The sequence below is a fragment of the Panicum virgatum genome, chromosome 3N, assembly GCF_016808335.1.
Source record: "Panicum virgatum strain AP13 chromosome 3N, P.virgatum_v5, whole genome shotgun sequence".
NCBI classification, from domain to species: domain Eukaryota; kingdom Viridiplantae; phylum Streptophyta; class Magnoliopsida; order Poales; family Poaceae; genus Panicum; species Panicum virgatum.
Genome location: NC_053147.1, coordinates 20,140,895 through 20,159,172, shown reverse-complemented (window position 1 = coordinate 20,159,172; position 18,278 = coordinate 20,140,895). Strand labels below are relative to the sequence as shown.

The following is an 18,278-nucleotide window of genomic DNA, read 5'->3' as shown; positions in this document are numbered from 1 at the left end:
AACCTTCGGGATCAGGAAAACCAATCTTGGCGTAAAACCAGTATCCCAACCAGTTCCCCTCCCGCTTATTCTTATAAGCCATCGAAAGCATAGCCTTCTCTAGGCCTATCCTCTTGTTCAGCTTGCGAGGAACGAAGGTGCAACAGCCGTTCTAAACCTCGCTAAGCTCAACCTCATCATCTACATACACCTTGCGAGGCTGGCAATGCAGCTGAAAAAGCCTACAAAAGGCATCCACGGAAACTTCTCCTCCGAAGGTCCGCACCACCCACAAAAACTTGGCCAAAGCAACAATCCCGTTCGGGGTGAAGTGGTGCAGCTTCACGTTGAATGGCTCCAAAAGCTTCGGCACAAGTGGATCCATCGGAAGTCTAAGCCCTGCAGTAAAAAATCCTTAAAAACCACAACTTTGCCGGTCTCCAGCACAGGAATCACTTCCGCCCCTGGAGGACGACAAACACCTTCGGCGAAATAGCCTTCCGAAAGGTAGAAGTCTATCGTGCTCTGAGAAACAACAGATGGCTCGAAAAGCAAAGTCTTACATTTCTCCGGAGCCATTAGTTCCGAAACGTCCGCAGACACCGCCGAAAGGCTCTCGCTGGACTGCTACTGCTGAGGCGGCTGTGAAGCACCCGTCTCTCCTTCGGGAGCTGGACCAGAGTCTGCACGAAGAACCGCCCTCTTAATGAATGCCTTATCTACACAAAAACGAAGGCAAATTAGGAAAAATGGTTCAAACGAACCTTCGATCAACCTCGCAGTTTGCTTAGTGCGAGCCATGAACCACTAATCCACTTACACTGAGAAAAATGAGCAGCTTGATCACGCACTAAAGCGGAACCTTCGAAAGAAGCGCTTTATAGTGGAAAGCGCCGAAGGTAAGCAAAGCTCGAGAGGGCACAGGATTTACTCCCCCTCCACTTATATAGGCGAGGGAAAGCAACAGTACCAACGGTAAAATCGAGGAGTCGGCCGCCCAAGCGGCGTAATCGGAGCCCGACACGTACACCACCAAAACCAACCGTTGCAGCTGACGGTTCGGGAGACGTTTTTCCTCAGGAGCTTCCCGAAGGTTACATGCAATCTTCTTCTTCAACGCGGGTTCGGACCGTCGGCTTCGGACCTCGCCCTCGAGGGGCTACTGTTGGGGATTGGACCTTCGGGTCAAGCCCTCACCCTCGGAAATGCTCCCTAACTCGTTTGCAGGGCCCCAACGAGAGGAAGGCAAGCATACCCGAAGGTGTCAGATGGTCACTTAGAAGCGCAAGCTCAAAGACCAAGACCTTCGGAGACGAAGGATGTCTCCTTCGGGTGGCCGAAGGTGACGAATGGCCGCCCAGAAGTGCAAGCTTAAAGACCAAGACCTTCGGTGACGGAGGATACCGCCTTCGTTCGGCCGAAGGTGACGAACAGTCACTCAAAAGCGCAAGCTCAAAGACCAAGACCTTCGGTGACGGAGGATACCGCCTTCGTTCGGCCGAAAGTGACGAACAGTTGCTTAGAGGCGCAAATTCGAAGACTGGGACCTTCGGGAAAAGTGATCGCCTTCGGGAACGAAGGTGACGGCTGATCGCTCGCTGACGGAACCTTCAGGGCCGAGACCCCTGGAGCTCCCCGAAGGAAACGAAGGCCTCCTCCTGGTGCAAGCGTGCGTGTAAAACGTGAATACGTGAGAAGGTCGGGTTTGTACACCTGAATACGTGAGAATGTCGGAGTTGTACACATCTAACCTTATAATTTTACCCTGAAACCGGTTGTGAGCTGTAAATGAGTTGGAAGGGGGCAGGTTAGGAAAACTCGGCCGAAGGCTAGGGGTATAAATAGCCCCGTCTCTCCACAGTGTAAAGGGTTGAATTTTCCTGGCTATTACTGGAGAATTTAGTTTCTACTTTCATTGTCATTTTCATACTGTTCATGCTCCCAGTCTGGGCATCTAAGAAGCTAAGATCCCAACAAGCGTGGCTGCACGCGCCGCACGGTTGGGATCTTCAGGGGTGACCCCGGTGGCCCGGTGGGATGCTGCTGTGGATCTCCTGTCCCCAGTAATCACTTCGGCACCCCGCATAACCAAGAGTGTTAGTGGCGGATGTCATGCTGTCTCTTTTTTTTTCTTTTTGAAACTAATGTCATGCTGTCTCTGGCAAACCCTAATCTGAGAGATCTCCCGAGCTGCCATCTTTTTTTCGCGGATGCTAGTTTTGTCCGGGCGCCCGGATTCGATCGATCACCGGAGGTACGTACTCCCGCTGTTGTCCCGTGCCGTAAGCCCGTAATCATGGGGGCGTTGTTAATGCAACCAAGCAGGTAGCTTGTCTCCACTCCGGCCGCGCCGTAGATCCAATCTCGCCCCCCTTGTCCTTTCCGATGACGAGCCCTCTCATCTCATCGCTCCTGCTCTAGCCTTCCATGCCTGATGCCCTACATACACACAATAGTGCCGCACTGCATCCGTGCCTGATGTCTCTGTACCAGTAGTGATCCAGTATCACCTCGTCGATACGAGAGATTAACGCCGGTTCTGTTGCTTCATTTTGGTCAGATTTGTTTATTTACAGAGCCTTGGCTAGTGAATGGGATGGACGCGTCTTTGACCCGCCTTTTCTATTTATCACGTGCGCGGTTTTTGGTCTTGCTATGGCAGAAACGCGCCGCGACATTTGTTCATCTTCCCCGCCGAGCTTTAGCCGGGTTAGGGCTCTTCGGGGTTCGGGTTGCTGGTCCCGTGGCCTCCGGCGGCCTTAGAAGAGGAACGGAGGGGGGGCAGGGAAGCCCAGCGGCGGAGGCGGATTATGGGCAGCGGCGGGGAGACGTGCAATGGGCCAGGCATTGGGCGGGGGAGCGTGGATCCGAGCTAATTAGCGTTGGTGGCGGTGGAGGGTGGCGGCGGAGGCCGGAGGCGGAGGGCCCTTTTGATAATTAGCGTCATGGCTAATAAGAGCAGGTATTCTAATCGGCGGAGAGCCGGCTGAATGCCTATGTGTCCCATGAGAGAGAAGGAGGCCGGCGGTCTGCCAGGCGCCCGCTTGAGCCGGCTGGGAGGACATGCACGTGCTGTCATTGGTCAAGACCGTAGGACCCACCACTATCCAGGTCTCCCTTGCAGCCGGCGGCCGGCTGGCTTATAAGTCTTGGGCCCTGTTTAGTTCCCTTCAAAATTCCAAAACTTTACAAGATTCCCCATCACATCGAATGTTTTAACACATGCATGAAGTATTAAATGTAGCTAAATAAAATAACTAATTACACAGTTAGATTGTAATTTGCGAGACGAATCTTTTGAGCCTAGTTAACCCATGGCGGGACAATAATTATCAAATACAAACGAAAGTGCTACAGTATTTTACACCCAAATCTTTACGCAACTAAACAAGGCCTCGCTCTAATGCGATGAATAGAAACCCCTTTTGATCTGACTGGTGACTGGTTGAGTGCTAGTAGTAGGCTACAGCCTGCAGCAGGCAAGCAAGTACTAGAGCAGTGAAGCTGCTGACGGCGCGCCGGATATTCCTTCCTGCGAGCTGTGCCGGCGTGGGAGCCGATCCGAACCAGAGCGCGCGCCTCCGGCGGCCACCGACAGGCGCCAGGCTACTGCAACCGCACGCAACGAATAGACCGTCGTGCGAGCCCACTCGGCGGCACGCCCACGCGCCGCGGTCAGAGGCCCGGAGCCCGGCAGGAACCAGGCAAACCGACCGACCCAACCGCGGCCGCGCTGCGCGGTTGAAAACAAGGAGGAAGGAAACTGGAAAAGAGCAGCCGCTTCCGGTTTCCACCGGCAGCGCAGCAGCCAGAAGCCGCTGCCCGCTGCTTTTAACCACTCCACTCGGTTTACGCGGCGGTGGTGGTCTGGTGGGGTGTGTCTCGGACGGGGCGGAGGGGGAGAGCGAAAAGGGCGGCTTTTTTTAGTCGACGGCGACGGTGGCGAGAGACGGGGACAGGGAGGGGCGGCCTGCGAATAAATACTAGACCGACGTGGTGAGCTGTTCTTCCGCTCTCTCTCTCTCTCTCCCTTCTCTCTCTTGTGTCTGGGCGCGCGACATATGTTGGCTGGCCTGCCGCGGTGGTGGTCGTCTTCCGGCTATTAAGGCCGTTCTTGATGAGTAGGTGAGGGAGGAGGAGGAGAGCTCGGGTCGTCGCTGCGTGCCTGGGTTCGTGTGCGGCTGTGACAGCTGTGTGAAGGAGAGGGGGGTCGTGGTGGTGCTGTGGCCGGGCCAATGGCGCCGTCGTGGTGGGGGAAGGACGCGAGGGCCAATGGCGGCGGCGGGACGCCGGTGGTGGTGAAGATGGACAACCCCAACTGGTCCATCTCCGAGGTCTCCGCGTCGGAGGTGGCGCCGGGCTCGCCGGCGGGCGGCGGCGGGGGCAAGGCCGGGCGGGGCAAGAACGCGCGCCAGATCACGTGGGTGCTGCTCCTCAAGGCGCACCGCGCCGCGGGCCGGCTCACGGGGGCGGCCTCCGCCGCGCTCGCCGTCGCGGTCGCCGCGCGCCGGAGGGTGGCGGCGGGGCGGACGGACTCCGACGCCGCGCCCGGGGAGAACACCGCGCTGCGCACGGGCTTCTACGGCTGCATCCGGGTGTTCCTCGTGCTGTCCCTGCTGCTGCTCGCCGTCGAGGTGGCGGCGTACCTCCAGGGGTGGCACCTCGACGTGGGCGAGGGGCTCCTCGCCGTCGACGGGCTCTTCGCCGCTGCCTACGCGGGCTGGATGCGCACCCGCCTCGACTACCTCGCGCCGCCGCTGCAGTTCCTCACCAGCGCCTGCGTCGTCCTCTTCTTGATCCAGAGCGTCGACCGCCTTGTCCTTTGCCTGGGCTGCTTCTGGATCAAGCTCAAGGGAATCAAGCCCGTGCCGCTGGCGGCCGGCAAGGAGGACTTCGAAGCCGGCGTCGAGGACTTCCCCATGGTGCTCGTGCAGATGCCCATGTGCAATGAGAGGGAGGTAAGGTCAAAGCGACCCTTAATCGCCCTTCCCCTTCCATAGTTCCTTTGGTTCTTGCTCGTGCGTGCTCAAGGTGGAATTTTGGGATAAAAAGATTCGGTTTTCGAGCTGCAATTTGGGGCTTATTAGTGACTCCTGTCTCCTAGCTCTAGTCAACCAAGCACAAATAGAGTGGAGGAGATACATTGGTCTGGATCTTTGACTTAAGTCTCCAATCACCGTTTTTTGTGCTTTCTGGAGTTTAAAGTTGCTTTGGTCATTAACTAATTGGCACCTTAGAGTGCAGAAATTAATTTCTTCATTGTAATCTTTAGATTTTTTTGGTTGGTATTCGTACTTCAGAAGCAGGGAAGCACACTTCGTTTCTTGGTATCCAAATCTCGGTGTGCATGTTGTCACCGAACAGTTAATAATTGGGAATGCTAATGAGTGAATGTCAAACTTTAGCATAAATCACAGCTTCACAAAACCTTGAGTATGACAAGCGATCTAAGATATAATCCGTCTTTACGCACAATCACACTTTCTCTCGAAAACATCAGTTCAATTCAGTTAACATCTATAATTTGAATGTTGCAGGTGTACCAGCAGTCCATCGGTGCAGTTTGCAGCCTGGACTGGCCAAGGTCAAACTTCCTTGTCCAAGTGCTCGATGATTCTGATGATGCTACCACTTCAGCACTTATCAAGGAGGAAGTGGAGAAATGGCAGCGGGAGGGTGTGCGCATAATATACCGGCACCGGGTAATCCGGGATGGCTATAAGGCTGGAAACCTAAAATCAGCCATGAACTGCAGTTATGTGAAAGATTATGAGTTTGTTGTCATCTTTGATGCTGATTTCCAACCACAAGCGGACTTCCTGAAGCACACCGTGCCCCATTTCAAGGTTTGGCTCAATTGAACAATGCTAGCCGCTCTACTTGTCAACTAGCCCAATTAGTTTTGTTTTCTGACACTTCTATTGTGCAACTTCCAGGGAAAGGATGATGTGGGGTTGGTTCAGGCAAGATGGTCTTTTGTAAACAAGGATGAGAACTTGCTGACCAGACTTCAGAGCATAAATCTTTGCTTCCACTTTGAGGTGGAGCAGCAGGTGAATGGTGCGTTTCTCAACTTTTTCGGGTTTAACGGCACTGCGGGAGTGTGGAGAATTAAGGCACTTGAGGATTCTGGAGGATGGATGGAGAGGACAACAGTGGAGGATATGGACATAGCTGTCCGAGCACATCTTAAGGGATGGAAGTTTGTCTACCTAAATGATGTTGAGGTATTGGCACAATTTTCTCTGTTTCTTAACACAATATTTCTGATGTAAAGGCATGACAACTAACCTGTCTAACTTCTCTTTTAGTGTCAATGCGAGTTGCCAGAATCCTATGAAGCTTACAGAAAGCAGCAACACCGGTGGCACTCAGGTCCCATGCAATTGTTTAGGCTGTGCTTTGTGGACATAATCAAATCTAAGGTATGGCACATTCGGCAAGCATGACTGTGAAAGCTAAACTGTCTGGCAAAAGTATTAAGCATGCCCAGCCAAAATGTAGCCTGTTTGCTAGGGCCCTTTTGCTTTATATTCTTTGGTTTCATAGGAATATGTCACCTTATGAAGTAATTGTGTCATTTGTGTGAAGCATCAACTACATAATTTTGCAAAAACGAAAACATTGAACTAGAACCTGATCTTTGAAATAGTTGATATGTTAATCTGATGCATTTTTTTCAATTCAATTAAATCGTTTTTTTTAATCTACCACAATTTCTGAGTGCACTTGCATAGTTGGCCTGATGTTGCCGCTTACTTTCTACTGCAGATTGGATTCTGGAAGAAGTTCAATCTCATTTTCCTTTTCTTCCTCCTCCGGAAGCTCATCCTACCATTCTATTCGTTCACTCTTTTCTGTGTCATCCTTCCCATGACAATGTTTGTTCCTGAAGCTGAACTCCCCGCATGGGTAGTATGCTACATTCCAGCTACAATGTCCATCCTAAACATCCTCCCAGCCCCCAAATCCTTCCCGTTCATTGTTCCGTACCTTCTGTTTGAGAACACCATGTCAGTAACCAAGTTCGGTGCCATGATTTCTGGCCTGTTCCAGCTCGGGAGTGCCTACGAGTGGGTTGTCACCAAGAAATCAGGTCGTTCTTCTGAGGGTGACCTCGTTGCCCTCGTTGAGAAGCACTCTAAGCAACAAAGAGTAGGTTCTGCACCCAATCTTGATGCGCTAACAAAGGAGGAGTCAAATCCCAAAAAGGACGCAAAGAAGAAGCACAATAGGATCTACAGGAAGGAACTCGCACTGTCCTTCCTTCTGCTAACAGCAGCCGCCCGCAGCTTGCTGTCCGCCCAGGGCATCCATTTCTACTTCCTCCTGTTCCAAGGGGTCTCATTCTTGGTCGTCGGTCTCGACCTGATCGGCGAGCAAGTGGAGTGACAGAAATAAGGAGTATAATGGGTTCTTTCTCTCTTTTTTTTTTGTCTGAAGAAATCTTTGCAAGCACCTAAGCGGCTCTGTGTAAAGGGAAGGGCGTCGCACTCTCTGATGCTTACACGAGGAAGCTCTGGTCCCCTATTCCAGGGGTCGAGATTCACCAGAGATTTACTTGAGATTCACCAGAGATTTACTTGAAAAAAAGATTCACCAGAGATTTACTTGAAAAAAAGATTCACCAGAGATACTGAAATGTGGAGCTGTAGATAGGTATAGTTTGGATTAGCCTGTGAGATGCTTTTATTCTTTCAGGTCTCGATTCTTTTGTAAGAATATTTCTGTGCCTAGATGGGTTCTTTCTTTCTTTCTTTCTTTCTTGACAGACTTTACCTTCAAATGAAGATAATACTTGTGGTTACCATGTATTTGATCAATCAATCAATTACCATGATTGTTGAGACACATGACCTGCATATAGTTCAGTCGTTTTTCTAGGAAATGTGATATAGATAGAATTACTCACCCGTTACATCACCATCATGTATCATGCTTGCAAGCTGAGAAGGGGTACTGGTATGGGTCACAATTGGAGCCCGGGGGCCGTGTTCCATCTTTGCTACAAGCCGTCCTTGTCCTCATCATGTGCATTTGGCAGGGATATGCTTGTTTGTGTGATTCGTGTCCCAATCCCTGAAAAGGACAGCGATCCATGAGTGTGTCCCTCCTGCTTGCAGCAATCCATGTGGAAGCAAAGCAAATTGGGAAATGCTAGCCACTAGGAGTCTAGGAGTAAGCTCGTTTGGCCTGCCGCCTGATGGCGCTTGCTCTCCTAACCTTCCAATTGGCGGTCTGGCATCCAGAAGTAGAAGTAGTTGCTGTCAAGTGAGGAATGCACACCGATGGATTTTGTGAGTGGTTTCTGAGGACCAGCAGCTCTGTTGGTTTTTCCTTCGGCCTTTTCACAAGGCCTGGCCGTCGGGTTCTGGACATGTGACTGGGAGGTCCCGTCTGTTGGAGGAAAAACCTCAGCTCCGAGTTCGGACCAACTGAAAGTTCGGCCGCACTTCCTGACGAGAATTCAGTTTCTACCAGATCTGATCACGGGCCACCCGACCCAACCCGTTCGAAAAAATCTGACCCGATCAAGTGACGGGTCAGGTGCGGACTGAGATATTTGACTCGAAACTTAAAGAAAATTCGATCCAATCCAAAAAAACTACATACAAAAATGAGGACCAACCCGACCCGACCATATCATGGAATAGGCACAAACTAACATTTTTTGCCCGAAACCCAAATGATCCGACCTGAATCCAATCCGACCCGAAGGATGAGCAGATCTAGTTTCTACTACTTACAGCATCTGAAAGCTGTAACGCTGATCGAGCTGTTCGTTGGAAACAATCAGCCCCACCTCACATCAGCTCAGCTTTCAGAAACCTTAGCTTGTTTCCCGAACAGCGGATGCCAAAAAAAAAAACGATGCCTAATGCCGTGATGCGGACACCGCACATGGCGCCAATGCCGCGAGGAAAGCCGAGAGGAGGGGCATTCTACGTCGCCACGTCCCCATCGCGCTCGAGATCCCGGACGTAATCAAAGCACGCTTTTTCTTTTTCTCGCGCGGCAAGTGAGTGATCCGACACGAAACAGGCCCTTAATTTTGTCCGTCAACAAGCTAAGCAGAGTTCCTCCGGACGGCCGGACGGCGACGTGCCATCGGCCGGTGACGCGCGCGCGGCGGACGCTGCGGCCGGACGGACAGCGGCGCGGCATTGCCATCTGGGAGCAGACCACAACGGCCGGTGGCGAACGCGGCCGCGGTTTTCGGCTGGCCGGAGCTCTGCTTGCTCGGTTGCATCTGGGCGTGTGCGTGTCCGTGTCCGGCCCATGTGCGTGCGCGACCGGTCGGGTGCCCGGCGCCTGGTCGTCTCCTCCTTATCTGGTTTGGCTTGGCCGCGGGCGCCGTCGTCTGGTGCGGATTTGGTGGCGCGTGACGCGCACCGGCGCGGCCGCCGCGGTCCGCCCCCGGATCACATGGGCTCCATATCGCTCGCCGACCCGGGTTTAGTTAGGAAAGAGAGACGGATGCTCACGCGGCCGCGGATGGGCGGCGGCAACATGCGCGCGCGAGACACGCGGAGCGGGGTTGCAATGCAACGGCCGCCCCCGCCCCCGCCCCCGCCCCCTGCCCGGTCGCTTCGCGCTCCGGGACGTGAGAGGGAGAGGCGGCGCCGGTTGCCGGAATCGGCCCGGCAGCCGGGCGGCCTCCGCCGAAAGGCGGAGAGGGAGAGCAGCGGCGTGGTGCCCGTCCCGTCGCTCCCGCCGCGCCCACCTGACTCTGACCGCGCGGTCTCGCCGTCACGAGGGGGGGGGGGGGGGGGGCACGCCGATGGCACACCACGAGCGCCGCCCGCCCGCCCGCCCGTCAGCCGCCGCGGCGCGCCCACTCGCCACTGCCGCAGGGCCTGGCGCCGCAGCGACCAGGCCGCGGCATGCCGGCATCCCATGGCGCCGTGTCCAAAACAACGCAGACTGCTACTGCTGTAGACTTCAAATGAAAGAACCGAAGGATCAGACCCAGAACAGAACCGACAGACCGCGATCGCCTTGCCGACGGAATATCACGACCGCAATCACGAGTGCACACTGTTAGCAATCCTCATCGTGACCAAAGATTCAGATCTGAATTATTGCTCGTATGAAATGGACCAGGAGGCAATCAAGTTCAGATAGACAGAGTGGTAGGTTTACACGACAGAGACGGCCCATAGGGTGCTCTCTATGTACAGGGCGAGGTTAATAATACAGATGCAGTGCTCGCCATTAACACTAACACGAGCTGCATAGGCATGCTTATCATTACGATTCCGCATCTAGGGTATCCAAGACTGAGCTACGCCCTTGGATTCATTAATTCCGGGCTCTAATAATAGTAACAAAGCAATGATCCTTGGATGTGATCTCGTCCCTACTCCCATGAAGCCAGCATGTGGTTGCGGGACTGTCGGATCAGAGATGATTGTGCAACAGGACCAGATTTTGAGCTAACCTGTCCACTTGGCTATTGCCCATCCCTTTTAGTCGCATCATCGTCCTCGTCGTCTTCCAGATCGCTGAAGGACACGTCTTCCTCATGCCCTAATGAAGTTCTGTTGTTGGCAGCACTAACCTCTTCTGCAGGATCATCATCAGGCCACTCATCAATTTCATCTTCGTCAGTTTCAAACCGAAGCTTGGACTGGATGGGTGAAGTCTTGCTCTCGTTTTTCACTGCCAACTCTTCCTCAATCACAGACTTGTCAACTATTTCAACGTCAGTGGTTGAAATCAGGAATTTTTCAGACTCAATTTCTGGCGTGATATCGGAAGTGGGTTCTTCAAATGATGAAATCTCTGATGTCTCAGCTTTATCTTGGATACTTGAAGGTTGAATCACCTTCTCTTCAGCAGGAGCAGTGGATGCATTCACATTCTCTGATGATTCACCAGAAAACTTGGATCCCCGCTTATTCTGAGCCTGTAAACTTTGCAACAATTGCTCCCTTGCTTCAAGGATCTGTGTGAATAAGAAGGTTTTAAGGTATAGTCAAGTGAAATTAAAGTAAAAAAGAAACTAGGTCCCCAAAAAATGAAAGGTAGGAAAGAACTAGACTGTTATTCTACAGTCTGCACGAAAAACTGCAATTGTGAACCATCCATTGTAATGCGAATAGTGCAGAAATCCATAGCTAGTAAAAAAAAATTGGGCCACAACAGAAACATGCTGCAGTTGATCTAGGATATTACCTGTGGTGTTGAAAGAAGTTCAGCATCTTGCTGGTTGAGTTTTGACTTTTGAGTGCAAAAGAACAAAGTAGATCTTCCAAAAACACGCTTCAGTCATATCAGTAGAGCAAATCTGAATCTTTAAATCTGATAAGCCTGGGACAAGGTGCTCTATAGACAATCCATGCACATATTGAGCATCCGACAGTTCAAAATCTAGAAAAGCAAGAGAAACTAAGTTACGATACAAGTCCGCAATGACAGAAATCTTTGAGATCTGTTCCACATAATGTGATTGCACGTCTATTAACAACAACTGGAAAGTATAAGTAAAGAAGCAAAAGAAGAGGAACACGATTTATTCATTCCATAAGTAAATGTAAATGAACGTCAAAACAAGAGAACTACAGGCTAACTTAAATAACTAAAGTTGTTCATTCTTTCAGCATCTATCTAGTATAATGTATCACTTGGTGACAAATGCGGTAGAAAAATGGCAAATATTATGTCACGGGATGTGATCCTGTGATCAATAAAGCACACAAACAACCAACAAATGAGGAATGATAATCGCAGGATATAATATTACAGAATATGATGCAGTATATAAAAATCGTATATCCATTATTCTTTTTGCTATTTTCCATCCATGGTATGGTTCACAACCTGAATATTAAGGAAACTGTAATTCCCATTGTCAGACAAAATATTAAGGAAATGTGCTGTTTCTACCATATGGTCACATTGATCTTGGCAACAAAGAAACCACTTTTTGAACCAAGTGAGAATGATTATGAAATTAGTTCAATTTGAATAATTGATTCTAACACAAAATGTATATCCACTAGCTCAGGACAAGCAGATTACAGGGTGCACTGTGTACACAGATTCTATGTGTAACATTGTGTTCCATATTTTAGGCTGCTAAGAAGCTAAAGTAGCAAAATATAGGCTAGCAAGTACGGGCCAACTACCAGTATCGGTAACACCCGGAGCAAATATAATGATATTCCAGATTTCAAAGTTAGGCTTCATCAATTTACTAACTGCATAGAACTAAACATGAATGATCCAGGGCATTCTAAAACATGAGAACTAAATGATATATTACCAATCAATGCTTGTATGGTTAAAGCAAACAATATCAAAGATACAGAGACTAAATTCTGTGGCCTGATAACAGAAATATGATACAAGGCATTTTGTCAAAACTTCCTCAACACTCTAACAGTACCAGTAATAATACTAAAATAAGGAATACAGTGTCCACCTAGTCGTAAGCCCAAAAAACAAAACCAATGGAAAACAGATGCATCATCAAAAAGCTTTCCAAGGCCCAGTATATGAGGAAACAGAAGTCCCAGCAAGCTAGAACAGTCAAATAATGTTGAAGCAAATATAATGATATTCCAGATTTTAAAGTTAGGCTTGATCTATTTCACTAATTGCGTAGAACTAAACATGAATGATCCAGGGCATTCTAAAACATGAAAACTAAATGATATATCATCAATCAATGCGTGTCTGGTTAAAGCAAACAATATCAAAGATACAGAGACTCAATTCTGTGGCCTGATAACAGAAATATGATACAAGGCATCTTGTCAAAACTGCCTCAACACTCAACAGTACCAGTAACACTAAAAGAAAGAAAAAAGTGTCCACCTAGTCGTGAGCACAAAAAACAAAACTAATGGAAAACATATGCATTATCAAAAAGGTTTCCAAGCCCCAGTATATAAAGAAACAAAAGTCCCAACAAGCTAGAACAGTCAAATATATTGTCGAAGCTCCAGAAGAATCTAGTTCCACCCTAACTATGGTATCTGTTTATCAGCATTAATAGTGGTAAACATCAGAATTTTCATCATTGACTCATACTACTCGTGGAATTGTGGAGTTAAACAAAGCAGCCACCAGTCCAACAGCTTATCTTTCACAGTAACGCCCGAAGTCCAAACAAAACTAAATCAAACTAAATGGCTCAACTTTAGCATGGGATCTAACAACATATGGTTTGGGCGCTGATCAATACTCTTTCTCAAGTAGCATTAACAAATGTAATCACAATTCACAGGATCAGTTCATGTCAACATAACTTGTATTGTTTCCCATGCATGTTGACAGAGTGAAAAGAAGTACTCCTACTTAGTAATCCACTCCACTTAAATGCTCGAGTTAATATAACACAGTCTGAGCAATCATAAATTAAGGATTGGCAAAAATAAGCAAGCAAAATATAGAACTAAGTTTTCTGACTCCAATTACTTTTCTTCCCCGCCAACATCAATCAAATGCGCTAACATTAATAAAGGAAAACACTCCATTTAAGCTTTCCCATTCCAGTTACTTCTCTTTCCCACCAATCTCAGCCAAATACACTGAGTTAATATAGGAAAAGGGCTCCATACTACCAAAATTCATAGAAATTTAAAAATGGAGCGCTACTCAAGAGGCACTAACTGTTACCATCGGCATAGCGCTCGCTGATGAAGAGGGGGAAATCGATCCATGTCTCGGGCCGCGTGGATATGTGCCTAACGAACACCACCACCTCCTCGGTGATGCCGGGAACGGGCTCCCCCTCGTTGGCGTCCCCCTGCCCGAACGGCAGGAGCGACGAGGCGATCTTGGAGATCTCGGCCACGGCCAAGTTGTTCTGCAGCATCGAGAAGCCGCTCCTCACCCTCCCGCCGATCTCCGCCAGATCGCTCCGTATCCCCGCGATCCGCGGGGACAGCGCCTCGGCCTCCTCCTCCTCCTCCACCCCGTCCGCACCCCCGTCCCCGACCTCCTCATCCTCTTCGCCCTCCGCCGGAGCCGCGGCGCCAGCGCGCGGGGTCGACACCTCTGGCGGCGGCGCGAGGAAGGACGCGACGCCCCAGAGGCGGCGGGTGAGGGTCTCGGTGAGCTCGGAGCTGTCGTCCTTAACGCCGCGGCTCGGCGTGCCGGGCTGCTGCTCGGGGTCCCGGACAGTGCCGCGGCCGCGAGGCGAGGACTCCTCCTCCTCCTCTCGGCCCGCCGCGCTCCCGGCGGAGGCGCGCTCGGGCTCCGGCTCGTCCGCGTCGGGGTCGGGCTCCCCGCGCGGCGAGGAGAGGGTGGCCGCGATGGAGCGCGCGAGCCACGACATGGCGCGTGCCTACGGCTGCGGGCGGGAGAGGATTCGGGATTACTCGCTCCGGGTGGGGACCGGGGCGAGGCCAGATTCGTCAGGAGCCGTGCGATGAAGAACCGACGGCGGAGCAACCTGGGGTACTCCGAGTCGAAGACGGGCACTCGGAGCGCTCGGCGGACCGTGCTCGACGACGAGGGCAACCGCGGCCAACGGGAGAACCAACTGGTACATGGTGGAGTCTAGTGATGGCCAGGCGCCCCTCCTGCACGGTGTGCATGGCTACGGCTACGGGATGGCAGAGACCTTGTGGTCTTGTGGACGACAGGTACATCTCAGGCGAAGGAGATGCCGGGTTCTCTGCTCCCTGGACAGAGGGCTGGTTTGTGGGAGCGTCGCCCAACATACGACGACTCGAGCACGGCCGCACGGGTCCGTCAACCAATAGTTCAGACTTCAGAAGTTCTAGATGAGTGAGGAAGACCGAAGACGTGGTCCCTCCCAATGACGATGTGATCCACCTGGGCGCCATACAGGCTCGAAGTAAGGAAACAAGTACTTCCATTATAGCACTGGTTTCTCCGCTTCAAACCGTGCAAAAAGGGTCATGTTTTGACTTGGGCCTTAGAGCAACTCAGAAAATAGTTTTGTAATAACGAAGTTCTGTATTAACGTAAATCTGGTTACAGGGGCATAGACCACGTTTGTTTCAGCTCCACTGTAAGTCTGTAATCAGGGGCATAGATTAGGTAGCAAAGCCACCTGGGGGATTCTCTCCGCCTCCATTGAATCTTCACTCTTCAGGGGGGAAAAACTGATTCAACTAACAACCAGCATAGCAAGTCGCTCAGGGAAAACACGGAGCACAACTACGAACTCAAAGGTTGCTCTGTATAGCCTCTTCATCCTATACTATAGATCACGTCCCAGTCGATGAATTCTCCAGTCTAAAGTCAAATCCTCTCTGGGCTATTTTAAGCTGTCTGAAAGTGCTGAAACAAATTTTCAAAAAAGTGCTGAAACAGTAAAAGGTTGGATCAGGGGGTCAGGACCCCTACCAACATAGGTGGCCAACCGGGCCGCACGGCACGGACACGGCCCGAGCACGGCCGGCACGGGCACGCCGGGGCACGGCGGCTCCGCCATGCCGTGCCGCGCAGTGCCGCTGTGCCGCCATCCCGGCCCAGGCACGGCCCGGTGAGGGCGCCGGCGTGCCGTTGGGCACGCCAGCACGCCAGGCCGGCGGCGGCGGTGGCCGCTGGCCGGGGAGGCGAGGACAGGGGGCAACGGAGGCGGCCGGGTGCGGCGCGAGAGGGAGGCACGGCAGCGGGCCGGCGGCGCGGTGCGAGAGGGAGGCGCGACGGCTGGCCGGCGGCGCGGTGCGAGAGGGCGAGAGAGAGGGGCGCGGAGAAGAGGATAGAGGCGTCGGGAGGTTGAGGGAGGGACGAAACGAGAGTTACGAGAGGGGGTGGCGGCTGAAGGATGGCGATGGGGGTTGTGGCCTGTGGGAAGGAAAAATGATTTGATTTTATACCTAGGTTTGCAAATTGGGCCATTTCTGTTAGTGTTGTCGTGCCGGCATCGTGCCGGCCCATTAGTCGTGCCGTGCCCGTGCTAGTGCCGCGGGCTGGACCTGCGGCCCAGGCACTATATAGACCGTGCCTCGTGCCGGCACTGGCACTATGGTGTCGTGCCCGTGCCGTGCTAGTGTCGTGCTTTTTCGGATCGTGCCCGTGCTGGCTCATCGGGTCTCTGGCCCATTTGGCCAACTATACCTACCAACAACACAGACGAACTCGACCCGGCTATCGCTTGGTTTTGTTCAGAAAAGTAACGGAAAAACGACACGCTGCAACGCTTTGGTGTTTTTCCTTGTCCTGGCAAAGCAGGGCAGCAAGGCAGGCACGTGAAATCGCGGGATCGGTTTGGCGACTGCCTCGGCGGCGCATGAAGCAAGCACTAGCCAAGTTCCTGTGTCGCTGAAGATGCTTTGCACGAAAATGTTCGACGATTGTTACGAATCGCGATTCTCTCACGATCAAAGGAAGTGAAAAACGATAAGATAAGAGCGAAACAGAAAAGGTGTCCCCAAGATTTGACAGCCTTGTCTTCTTTTCGGTAAAAAGGGAAAAGAAAATGAAAAGTAAAGAAGATTTCATGCAGCAAATGGCAAGGTCAAGGTAAATTATTTGAATTTGCAATTCAGGCAGGAAGCGCATGTTAAACGCTCTCCCATCTGAACAGTTCGGCACGCAAGATTGTCCCTCCAACTCCAAGAACGATCCAGTCCAACACAGCAACTATCCCACCCCTACAGGCTGCAGGCAGCAGCCTACAGGGCAGCAACTTGTCCCCAATCCCACGCACCCGACCCGACCACTCGAGCGAGATTGCCTGCAAACTTTGACGTGTTCCGGGTGTTCGTTCAGAGTCTCCCACTCTCGAGCTGAACCTTTATTTCCCCCGGTGCCTTTGACTATCGCGGCGCCCGCTGCTTCCCTTTACAAAATCATGGGCGCGGCTACTGGTTCAACGAGACCTTCCGCGAAGCAAGCCGCCGCGGCCACTACTACGCCGGGCTGCCATCCTCTTTATATGGCCGGCAAAAGACAATCATCGCCTACTCATCAGGAAGGGGATCATCGATCGCCCTCGTCCCCATCCAGGCATCCACTGCCCGAGCCGGAGCTTGCTTGCACGCACCCACCTCGCCATTGACTCACTTGAGCAGCGCGCGCGCGTGCCCACCAAGCGCTGCTAGATCGCCCTGTTCCCACTACTCGGCGGCGGCTCTCTTGGCTGTTGCAGCATCGGCGGCTGAGGAGGGAGAGGGATCGCGATGAGCAAGAAAGCGGAGGGCAGCAAGCTGGGGCGGTGGCTGGGGGCGCCGGTGCGGGCGCTGTCGCGGGCGTGCGACTCGTACGCGCGGAGGATGTCGGCGTGCGCGGGGCGGATGCCGACGCACGCCGCCGCCTACGGCGGGCGCGGCGGGTTCGCGCCGGGGAGCATGCAGGCCGCGACGTTCAGCTCCCGCTCGCGCCGCGGCGGGGCCGGCGGCGAGGAGGACGTTAACGAGCTCGTCCGCGCCATGTCCAAGAGCCGGGCGGCCGGCCGCGGCGGCGAGGGCAGCGTCCCTGCCCGGAGCCGGAGCGTGCAGGTGGGGCGGATCGACGAGGACGCGCCGTACGAGTTCGGCGCCGACGACGCCGTGCGCGTCGGCGGGCCCCCGGTGCGAAGGGCCCGCAGCGTCGCCGTGGGAACCGCCGGCCTCGCCGCGCGCGGCGGCGCCGTGGGTGGGTACGGCGCCGCCAGGAAGCAGCTGGGAGCGGCGGGCGGCGTCGTGCGCGGCTGATGATCCGTCCGCCGCCGCGCGCCGGCGGTGCATGCACGCGGTCGATCGGCGCCGCCTGTAACCTCCTACGCGTGCATAGCTAGCTTGACGTGCTCAGCCGCCCGTCGCAATCCTGAGTTAGCTCAGCATCTAAGTTTGTTTGTTTTTTTCCTGCGTGAATGCGTGATGTGTGTGCGAGTTTAGCTAGGGATCAGGGTTTGTCACGGCTTGCCGGTGGCGTCCATGGCCATGTGAGCCATGGACGCCGCCAACACATGCGTGTGAAGGATTGCAACGTGTGTGCAAGCAACAAGAGGGCCGGGTCTGGTGTACATACAATATACAAGGTCGTATACGCACCGTACTATCCACGCTCTTGATTCGGGTACCCCGTCTCGTCGTCGTCACCGCTGGCGGTGGCCTGCATCCCCATCGCAGCCCGAGCCGGTGGAGTCCATCCGCCAATTCCAACCCGGCCATTCGACCGTCATTGTTTGTTTTTATTTACCTTAAGCTTTGACCTTGAGCATGATGCATTTGCTAACGGCATCTACGGGATAGCTAACTCGTCCGTCCGTCGTCCTCGCTCGATCGTCAGCGTGCATGTGTGTCCGCTGAAAAAAGAGCATTAGTTCCCGATGATTGTTGATCGTATCTGTCGCTGTCCGTGATCGGTTTCTATCTAGTGCTGCGTCAGTG

At 52.7% G+C, this 18,278-nt stretch overlaps 2 protein-coding genes and 1 pseudogene across 2 annotated transcripts; 2 read left to right on the top strand and 1 right to left on the bottom strand.

Annotated features, from left to right (window-relative positions):
• The first annotated feature begins 3,993 nt into the window (after positions 1-3,993).
• LOC120664957 (probable xyloglucan glycosyltransferase 7) lies at positions 3,994-7,830 on the top strand. Its single transcript, XM_039944355.1, has 5 exons — positions 3,994-4,937; positions 5,517-5,825; positions 5,916-6,206; positions 6,291-6,404; positions 6,751-7,830. The coding sequence occupies exons 1-5, from the start codon at positions 4,215-4,217 to the stop codon at positions 7,369-7,371; spliced, it is 2,058 nt and encodes a 685-aa protein (XP_039800289.1). The 5' UTR covers positions 3,994-4,214; the 3' UTR covers positions 7,372-7,830.
• Positions 7,831-10,036: 2,206 nt separating this feature from the next.
• On the bottom strand, positions 10,037-14,306 carry LOC120664956 (annotated as a pseudogene).
• A 2,478-nt stretch (positions 14,307-16,784) lies between these two features.
• Positions 16,785-17,970, top strand: LOC120667415. The gene has a single exon (XM_039947495.1). The coding sequence runs from the start codon at positions 17,088-17,090 to the stop codon at positions 17,598-17,600; it is 513 nt and encodes a 170-aa protein (XP_039803429.1). The 5' UTR covers positions 16,785-17,087; the 3' UTR covers positions 17,601-17,970.
• The last annotated feature ends 308 nt before the right edge of the window (positions 17,971-18,278 follow it).

Excerpts from the sequence above, each read along its gene's own strand:
- LOC120664957 (XM_039944355.1), top strand. The coding sequence starts at position 4,215 with ATGGCGCCGTCGTGGTGGGGGAAGGACGCGAGGGCCAATGGCGGCGGC. Across the intron at positions 5,826-5,915 it reads ACACCGTGCCCCATTTCAAG|GGAAAGGATGATGTGGGGTT; the intron begins GTTTGGCTCAAT and ends TGCAACTTCCAG. Across the intron at positions 6,207-6,290 it reads TCTACCTAAATGATGTTGAG|TGTCAATGCGAGTTGCCAGA; the intron begins GTATTGGCACAA and ends CTTCTCTTTTAG.
- LOC120667415 (XM_039947495.1), top strand. The coding sequence starts at position 17,088 with ATGAGCAAGAAAGCGGAGGGCAGCAAGCTGGGGCGGTGGCTGGGGGCG.